This window comes from Salmo trutta, chromosome 3 (assembly GCF_901001165.1).
Source record: "Salmo trutta chromosome 3, fSalTru1.1, whole genome shotgun sequence".
NCBI classification, from domain to species: Eukaryota; Metazoa; Chordata; class Actinopteri; order Salmoniformes; family Salmonidae; genus Salmo; species Salmo trutta.
Genome location: NC_042959.1, coordinates 7,692,723 through 7,703,027, shown reverse-complemented (window position 1 = coordinate 7,703,027; position 10,305 = coordinate 7,692,723). Strand labels below are relative to the sequence as shown.

General features: G+C 43.0%; 1 protein-coding gene across 2 annotated transcripts in view; it reads left to right on the top strand.

The window, feature by feature from the left end:
* Positions 1–9,646, top strand: part of LOC115167448 (septin-8-A-like) — a 28,062-nt gene extending 18,416 nt beyond the window's left edge. The window contains exon 10 of one of the 2 annotated variants that reach the window (XM_029721875.1): positions 8,923–9,646. In XM_029721875.1, coding sequence (XP_029577735.1) covers positions 8,923–8,977 — 55 coding nt within the window. In that variant the 3' untranslated portion in view covers positions 8,978–9,646. Of the gene's footprint in view, positions 347–8,922 lie in introns of those variants that run through there. The other variant, XM_029721880.1, reaches the window with a different exon arrangement.
* Positions 9,647–10,305: the final 659 nt, after the last annotated feature.

The window sequence follows — 10,305 nt, the reverse complement described above, 5'->3', positions numbered from 1 at the left end:
GCACTATATAGGGAATAGGGTGTAATTCAGGACGCAAGCTTTCTCTCCAGTGCTGACTCCACAAGACGTGTGAAAACAAAACCTGTGGACTCAGTTATGATAACTTTAGCGTATGTTGTTTTACGTTCCTGGTGTGAATGTGTCAATCTACCATCTGAAACGTACATAGACATTAAAACCAGGAAACGTAAGGCATGTTTTTTCCCCAGCGGAAACATGACTAGGACTGTTTTACTGTTGCTAGGAAGAAAGTATGTATAGTTCTATCTTGGTTTCCAAACTGCTTCTGAAACAGAGCAACAGCTCGCCTTCCAGGCTAATATAGTTTACCCATCATTGTGTCAAATATTGACTGTGAACTGTGTGTGTGTGTGTGTGTGTGTGTGTGTGTGTGTGTATTAATTAACTGATAATGCCAGAGAAGACAGTTTTTGGAGGATATATTGGCACGGATGTTGTTAGGCATTATCACTTTTATACAACGGGCTACCAACATATTCAAATAATGATTTACATATTTTCATTAAAAAAGTGTATTTTGATGAATTTATTCATACTATTTCATCTTTCCACGAGATATAGTCCCGACACAAATCGTTAAGTCTTTTTGTTCTGTATCTATAGACCCAGTCGTTAAGTCTTTCTGTTCTGTATCTATGGACCCAGTCGTTAAGTCTTTTTGTTCTGTATCTATAGACCCAGTCGTTAAGTCTTTCTGTTCTGTATCTATAGACTCAGTCGTTAAGTCTTTTTGTTCTGTATCTATAGACCCAGTCGTTAAGTCTTTTTGTTCTGTATCTATAGACCCAGTCGTTAAGTCTTTTTGTTCTGTATCTATAGACCCAGTCGTTAAGTCTTTTTGTTCTGTATCTATAGACCCAGTCGTTAAGTCTTTTTGTTCTGTATCTATAGACCCAGTTGTTAAGTCTTTTTGTTCTGTATCTATAGACCCAGTCGTTAAGTCTTTCTGTTCTGTATCTATGGACCCAGTCGTTAAGTCTTTTTGTTCTGTATCTATAGACCCAGTCGTTAAGTCTTTTTGTTCTGTATCTATAGACCCAGTCGTTAAGTCTTTTTGTTCTGTATCTATAGACCCAGTTGTTAAGTATTTTTGTTCTGTATCTATAGACCCAGTCGTTAAGTCTTTTTGTTCTGTATCTATAGACCCAGACGTTAAGTCTTTTTGTTCTGTATCTATGGACGCGACACAGTCATGCGTTCTAAATGTTCCATTGCCATACTGGCTGACAACGTTCTTATCCCTTGCTTGCCAGCTAGCCAACTATGGCTAATTTACAGTCACGTCAAACAGTGCAGCCAGGATAACAGCAAAGTAGCTGCGTTTGGGTTTGTTTAAGGTGTTTTCTAGTGACATTTATTTGGATACATCCATAACAATGAGCTAATGATGCCAGGCATAGAATGTGCTCTCTCGTCAGGACAGTGTTGTTCAGAGGAGCTAGCCAACAACACAGCTAACACAATCACTAGCTGCATTTCGTTTCGTTTTACCTGTTATCTATTGACATTTCTTTGTATATATCCATAAAAATGATGCCAGCTGATTCATGATTTCCACTGGCTGAAAAAAAGCTGTCTGTCTCTCTCATCCCGACTCCCAACACGTTCATTACTATGGGACAGCTGGAGAAGCGAATTTCAAGATTGAAACAATGTTGCAAATGTCAAAGAGACAGACAGACAAAGAATTATACAAATCTCCGCTGTTGAAAACCAAATTGCTAGTCCATAAGAAATGGGATATACTATAAGAGGATAATGTCAAAATGCTTTTTATAGTGGAGATCAAGTTTATAAATGACCTGGCTGGACTGATGAGACAGTGGATTGTGCAGTGAGATGGAACAGAGTAAATAGACATTTCAACGTCATAGGTTTAGCCGGTGGTGACTAGTGGAATAGACACTGGCTGGAATGCGGTTTTAACCAATCAGCATCCAGGATTAGACCCATCCGTTGTATAACATAGATTATGCATTTGTGTATTTATACATGCAAATGTATGTAAAGTCATCTAAATATGACTAAACCATAGTCAATAGAAGTGTAATAATTAATACAGTGCTGTTTTACATGAATACAGAACTTGTATACTGTATATGAATATATGCATATTAATACTATATTTTCAAGTTGCTGATAGTTTTCATGATAAAGTATGTTATGATACTGTAGCTAGGTAGAGTCCAGTATGTTATGATGCTGTAGCTAAGTAGAGTCCATTATGTTGTGATGTAGCTAGGTAGAGTCCAGTATGTTATGATGCTGTAGCTAGGTAGAGTCCATTATGTTGTGATGTAGCTAGGTAGAGTCCAGTATGTTATGATGCTGTAGCTAAGTAGAGTCCATTATGTTGTGATGTAGCTAGGTAGAGTCCAGTATGTTATGATGCTGTAGCTAGGTAGAGTCCAGTATGTTATGATGCTGTAGCTAGGTAGAGTCCAGTATGTTGTGATGCTGTAGCTAAGTAGAGTCCATTATGTTGTGATGTAGCTAGGTAGAGTCCAGTATGTTATGATGCTGTAGCTAGGTAGAGTCCAGTATGTTATGATACTGTAGCTAGGTAGAGTCCAGTATGTTATGATGCTGTAGCTAGGTAGAGTCCAGTATGTTATGATGCTGTAGCTAGGTAGAGTCCAGTATGTTATGATGCTGTAGCTAGGTAGAGTCCAGTATGTTACATTTACATTTAAGTCATTTAGCAGACGCTCTTATCCAGAGCGACTTACAAATTGGTGCATTCACCTTATGATATCCAGTGGAACAACCACTTTACAATAGTGCATCTAAATCTTTTAGGGGGGGGGGGGGGATTAGAAGGATTACTTTATCCTATCCTAGGTATTCCTTAAAGAGGTGGGGTTTCAGGTGTCTCCGGAAGGTGGTGATTGACTCCGCTGTCCTGGCGTCGTGAGGGAGCTTGTTCCACCATTGGGGTGCCAGAGCAGCGAACAGTTTTGACTGGGCTGAGCGGGAACTGTGCTTCCTCAGAGGTAGGGGGGCCAGCAGGCCAGGGGTGGATGAGCGCAGTGCCCTCGTTTGGGTGTAGGGACTGATCAGAGCCTGAAGGTACGGAGGTGCCGTTCCCCTCACGGCTCCGTAGGCAAGCACCATGGTCTTGTAGCGGATGCGAGCTTCAACTGGAAGCCAGTGGAGAGAGCAGAGGAGCGGGGTGACGTGAGAGAACTTGGGAAGGTTGAACACCAGACGGGCTGTGGCGTTCTGGATGAGTTGTAGGGGTTTAATGGCACAGGCAGGGAGCCCCGCCAACAGCGAGTTGCAGTAATCCAGACGGGAGATGACAAGTGCCTGGATTAGGACCTGCGCCGCTTCCTGTGTGAGGCAGGGTCGTACTCTGCGAATGTTGTAGAGCATGAACCTACAGGATCGGGTCACCGCCTTGATGTTAGTGGAGAACGACAGGGTGTTGTCCAGGGTCACACCAAGGTTCTTAGCACTCTGGGAGGAGGACACAATGGAGTTGTCAACCGTGATGGCGAGATCATGGAACGGGCAGTCCTTCCCCGGGAGGAAAAGCAGCTCCATCTTGCCGAGGTTCAGCTTGAGGTGGTGATCCGTCATCCACACTGATATGTCTGCCAGACATGCAGAGATGCGATTCGCCACCTGGTTATCAGAAGGGGGAAAGGAGAAGATTAATTGTGTGTCGTCTGCGTAGCAATGATAGGAGAGACCATGTGAGGATATGACAGAGCCAAGTGACTTGGTGTATAGCGAGAATAGGAGAGGGCCTAGAACAGAGCCCTGGGGGACACCAGTGGTGAGAGCACGTGGTGCGGAGACAGATTCTCGCCACGCCACCTGGTAGGAGCGACCTGTCAGGTAGGACGCAATCCAAGCGTGGGCCGCGCCGGAGATGCCCAACTCGGAGAGGGTGGAGAGGAGGATCTGGTGGTTCACAGTATCAAAGGCAGCAGATAGGTCTAGAAGGATGAGAGCAGAGGAGAGAGAGTTAGCTTTAGCAGTGCGGAGAGTCTCCGTGACACAGAGAAGAGCAGTCTCAGTGACCAGTCTTGAAACCTGACTGATTTGGATCAAGAAGGTCCTTCTGAGAGAGATAGCAAGAGAGCTGGCCAAGGACGGCACGTTCAAGAGTTTTGGAGAGAAAAGAAAGAAGGGATACTGGTCTGTAGTTGTTGACATCGGAGGGATCGAGTGTAGGTTTTTTGAGAAGGGGTGCAACTCTCGCTCTCTTGAAGACGGAAGGGACGTAGCCAGCGGTCAAGGATGAGTTGATGAGCGAGGTGAGGTAAGGGAGAAGGTCTCCGGAAATGGTCTGGAGAAGAGAGGAGGGGATAGGGTCAAGCGGGCAGGTTGTTGGGCGGCCGGCCGTCACAAGACGCGAGATTTCATCTGGAGAGAGAGGGGAGAAAGAGGTCAAAGCACAGGGTAGGGCAGTGTGAGCAGGACCAGCGGTGTCGTTTGACTTAACAAACGAGGATCGGATGTCGTCGACCTTCTTTTCAAAATGGTTGACGAAGTCATCCGCAGAGAGGGAGGAAGGGGGGGGGGAGGATTCAGGAGGGAGGAGAAGGTGGCAAAGAGCTTCCTAGGGTTAGAGGCAGATGCTTGGAATTTAGAGTGGTAGAAAGTGGCTTTAGCAGCAGAAACAGAAGAGGAAAATGTAGAGAGGAGGGAGTGAAAGGATGCCAGGTCCGCAGGGAGGCGAGTTTTCCTCCATTTCCGCTCAGCTGCCCGGAGCACTGTTCAGTATGTTATGAGGCTGTAGCTAGGTAGAGTCCAGTATGTTATGATGCTGTAGCTAGATAGAGTCCAGTATGTAAATACTGTAGCTAGGTAGAATCCAGTATGTTATGATACTGGACTCTACCTCTACTCTACCTAGCTACCTAGCTACAGTATGTTATGTAGAGTCCAGTATGTTATGATGCTGTAGCTAGGTAGAGTCCAGTATATTCTATTATAATAATAATAATTTATTACATTTCTATAGTGCTTTTCATAGAATTTCAAAGCGCTTCAATTGCAAAAAAACAAGCAAGCAATGTAACATGAAAGGTTAACCAATAAAGAGTCTTTGAAAGCTGCATCCTCAAGATAGAGAAGGTCAGTTCAGAGAGAAGGTCAGTTCAGGGTTTGAGCGGAGAGAGCTGGTCAGAGGATGGTAGAGGATGGTGATGGAGTCCGCTGATGATCTTGTAGTGGGCAAGTCTGGGAACCAGCCTGAGTCTTATAGCCGCCGCTGGACTTCTCTTCCACTCTGTGTAACACTGATGCCTCAGCAGCTCTGGGCGCCAGAAAGTTTACCACACAAAGTTCAAGAATAAGTAGCCAGTCATCCTCACTACGAGCCCTCTGCCTCAGCACTGCTGTATTGCTCTGTCTGCTCTTCCATTCACGACACTCCTCAAATGATGTTCTTAGAAGATCAGGAATTAGCAGCCAGGTAAAAAAAATAATAAAAAAAAAAGCTTGTACTGCGTCCAGATGCATAATTCAAATAAAAACATTAGCCATTTAGCTAGCTAGCCAAGCCAAAAAGTGTTAACCTGTCAGTCAATCTGCAAAGCCATGGCTCAAGAACACCAGTTATATGCAATGTTATCAAAAACAAAAGAGATGATTTTAAAAATCAACAATTAAAAACACCTAAAAAATAACTAAATATATACACATTTACAGGAGCTCTGTGCTTAGGCTGCTACTAGGGCGCCATTGCAACTAAACTCAGCAAAAAAAGAAACGTCCCTTTTTCAGGACCCTGTCTTTCAAAGATAATTCGTAAAAATCCAATTAATTTCACAGATCTTCATTGTAAAGGGTTTAAACACTGTTTCCCATACTGACTCTGAAACACACCAAAAGAAAGATGCCCAGGGTCCCTGCTCATCTGCGTGAATGTGTCTTAGGCATGCTGCAAGGAGGCATGAGGACTGAAGATGTGGACAGGGCAATAAATTGCAATGTCCGTACTGTGAGACGCCTAAGACTGTCACGCCCTGACCTGAGAGAGTCGTTTTTCTCTGTTTGGTTAGGTCAGGGTGTGACATGGGGTGGGCATTCTATGTGTTGTATGTCTATGTTGTTTTTTTCTTTATTGGCCGAGTATGGTTTCCAATCAGAGGCAGCTGTCATTCGTTGTCTCTCACAATCCCTCCTTCAGTGCTCAGACTGCAATAGGCTGAGAGAGGCTGGACTGAGGGCTTGTAGGCCTGTTGTAAGGCAGGTCCTCACCAGACATCTCCGGCAATGACGTCGCCTATGGGCACAAACCCACCGTCGCTGGACAAGACAGGACTGGCAAAAAGTGCTCTTCACTGACGAGTCGCGGTTTTGTCTCACCAGGGGTGATGGTCGGATTCGCGTTTATCATCGAAGGAATGACCGTTACACCGAGGCCTGTACTCTGGAGCGGGATCGATTTGGAGGTGGAGGGTACGTCATGGTCTGGGGCGGTGTGTCACAGCATCATCGGACTGAGCTTGTTGTCATTGCAGGCAATCTCAACGCTGTGCGTTACAGGGAAGACATCCTCTTCCCTCATATGGTACCCTTCCTGCAGGCTCATCCTGACATGACGCTCCAGCATGACAAAGCCACCTGCCATACTGTTCGTTCTGTGCGTGATTTCCTGCAAGACAGGAATGTCATTGTTCTGCCATGGCCAGCGAAGAGCCCGGATCTCAATCCCATTGAGCACGTCTGGGACCTGACGGATCGGAGGGTGAGGGCTAGGGCCATTCCCCCCAGAAATGTCCGGGAACTTGCAGGTGCCTTGGTGGAAGAGTGGGGTAACATCTCACAGCAAGAACTAGCAAATCTGGTGCAGTCCATGAGGAGATGCACTGCAGTACTTAATGCAGCTGGTGGCCACACCAGATACTGACTGTTACTTTGGACCCTCCCTTTGTTCAGGGACACATTATTCCATTTCTGTTAGTCACATGTCTGTGGAACTTGTTGAGTTTATGTCTCAGTTGTTGAATCTTGTTATGTTCATACAAATATTTACACATGTTTTGTCACGGCTGTTTAAAGGATCGGACCAAGGAGCAGCATGTTTGTAGTTCCACATATTTATTATTACCGTGAAATATTTGCAATACACCAAAAACTTGAAACAACAAACCGTGACGCAGAGAGAAAACACACTACTCAAAAATTAACAACCCACAAACACAAGTGGAAAAACCCCCTACATAAATATGATCTCCAATTAGAGACAACGAGAACCGGCTGCCTCTAATTGGAGTTCATCCCAACAACCCCAACATAGAAATAGAAACCTAGAAAAACCACATAGAAACAGATAACAAGAAAACCACCCAAAAACACCCCCTGTCACACCCTGACCTACTCTACTATAGAAAATGACATCTTACAAGGGTCAGGACGTGACATGTTTGATGAAAATAAACACAGTTGACAGTGAGAGGACGTTTCTTTTTTTGCTGAGTTTATACTATGAAATAAGGGTGAAAGCGACCATTCTATACAATTTAATGAAATATGTAAAGGTAAAAAGTTGAGAGGAGATATGGTTTACAGAGCTGAAGGACATGCTTCTGACTGCTGTTTTATTCTCTGAAATGTTACTGTTAAAGGGAAGGAGGGGAAGACCTCTGTATGCCTTTTCATTCCAATCAAGAAGTAAAAGGGAATTCCCTTGGGACGTGTATGCATTGTTCTGGGACTTCAGAAGGCGAATCATGGTTTTATCAATGCTGTATATTTGCAGCCTATAATGAATGTATTGATACAATTCATGAGTTTTTACCAGCCACACTGATCACTTACCTGTACTTTACTTCTCTGTCCTCTGTATCACTTGGCTGTCAACTCAAACTGAATAATTCCACTGCTCTATCATTCGCTACGTACTTCAGTCAGAGACTGACATCATTTAAGTCGTTTGTGGTGATGTCATAATGAGGGGTGTTGTACAAAACATAGTCATCAAAGATTGGATCATTGATAACCAATCAATGTCTCAAAGCCAATGACACATTTTCAAAACAACGCTTTACCCACGTGTGTTCTGGCCCTGGCCCAACACATCGGTTTCTGGGACCAATCAGACGGCCTAGAATTGATTTCCATTCTAGAAATCGTCAGATCCAGACTCATTGCGGAGAAGAATCTAATGTCTGTGGGTGTGGCGTAGCATTTGGCCAGAGCAAGGAGTTTGGGTAACTAGGCAACTGTATTGCATGTAATGATGCAACCATATCCTATAGCAGCAGGATTTAAAGTAGGGCGTCTTAAAATACCCAAGACCTGGTTGACTGTGGTGTTACCCAAGACCTGGTTGACTGTGGTGTTTGTGGGTCATGAATGTTGTTTCCCAACCCTGCATATCCTCCACCCATTACTTTGCTCTGAAAGTTTTATTTTAGCCTGAGTGCTAGTGTGTTTGTGCTATCATGCCTACTCCAGCATGTATGGCTTGACAATGAGCAGTGGAATTGACAAGAGCACAAAGACATGTGTGACCAGGCTAGTTTTTTATTTCGCCAGTAAGCCTGGGTTATCTGAGTTACATAGGAGAGATTGTTTTATTGTTCCCAGGCAATGAATCAATGAATAGCAAGTATTGTCATAGTTTTAACCTGTTTCAATCGAGGGCTAATTATGTAATAAACAGTTAATCTAAGGATTGGCATATGCAAAATACTGGTCATCAAAATACTAACTTACTTATAGACTACTTTTAGTCACATAATCATCATATTCATGTCCATAAATGTACAGTACTCAATTCCCAGTGAGTAGAGGTTTACAGAAAGTGTTATAGTTTTATGTTCTGTTCATGTATCATGACTTTCCTGGGCATGCAGTATGTATACTCTTGTAGGCTAGCCTGCCTCCTTGTCTCCTGTTCAAATCAATGACCTGAGCTTTTTCTTTTTCTTTTCATAGCTTCTTTAGTCTTCCGTCTGCGTGCTCCCTAACATCAGGAAGGAATTTAAATTAGAAGACTGACTTTCTACCACGCCAAAAGGATGGCTGTTCTATTCTTCCCCGATTTAACTATTAACAATCTATTGAGGTTACTATTTTTTACAGCGTGATTCAAAGCTTCATTTTTGTAAAATCCTTTGAGTCCCAAATGGCACCCTATTCCCTATGTAGTGCACTACTTTTGACCTAAGCCCCTGGCCAAAAGTAGTGCACTACTTAGGGAATAGAGTGCCATTTAGGACAGACCCCTTGCTGTGATGTGCTCTCCTTTCTGAACTCTTCAAGTGATGTTCCTACCAATACCTGGTCCTGGAGTCTTCAATACAGTGCAGGCCAAGCTCAGCATAATATTAAACCCGTTCTCTAATACTTAGAAAGTATACAGGCTATCTATAGGGCAATAAAGTAGTGCACTATATAGGGAATAGGGTGCCATTTGGGATCCAAACTTGGTTCATTAAAAGCTGATGCTCTAAAGCCATCAAACTCAACTCTGGACCTCAAAGCCAGTTCCACTGCATTTTTTTTCATTGACCACGTTTACATGTGCACAGTATTCTGGATAATAGAGCTCATATCCTGCTTAAGGTCTTATTCAGGATAAGCTATTTACATGCACCCTTTGATATCCCTCTCATGAGTATCCCTGTATCCATGAATAAACTGAATATTCCTCATTTAATTATATGGCTTAAATGGATTAGTAACTGAAATATGGACACTGAATGTAAGCTTATAACCTCATGTAGTGTAATATAATATTAACTCTTGCAGAATTATGAATTTCTTGCAGTGAAATTATTCAACAAATGTTAATTTTGGCTGGGAAACATGAGTGGAGAATAACCATTTCTTTTTTTCAGCATTTCTTGAGAAAATGCAAATGCACATGTGATGCATTATCTTTGACACTGTTATGCAAGCAGACAGTATTTCAACCATATCAAATATTAACCCAAGTCGAACTGAAGTCTTATCAGAAACTTGTTTCGGCGTTTTCTCAGGTTTTCATTTCCTTAAAACCCTTCAAACTGATTAGATGTTTTGGACATTTTGCACAGGACCAAGCTTTCCACTGTTTTGGAGTTATTGAGTTTTCTCCCCGGTCCCTAAACGAGAAACAACTTTACAAGTGTTCATTTGAATGTTTTGGAGTTATTGAGTTTTCTCCCCGGTCCCTAAACGAGAAACAACTTTACAAGTGTTCATTTGAATGCATTAGTAGCCTAATCTTTCTATTGATGTAAAACATTATTCTGGTGAGCCACTACTTTATTTAGTCTTCTGGGGCAATAAATTATGACAGAAGTTTATAGTTTGCATGAATCAAACTATAGTTGA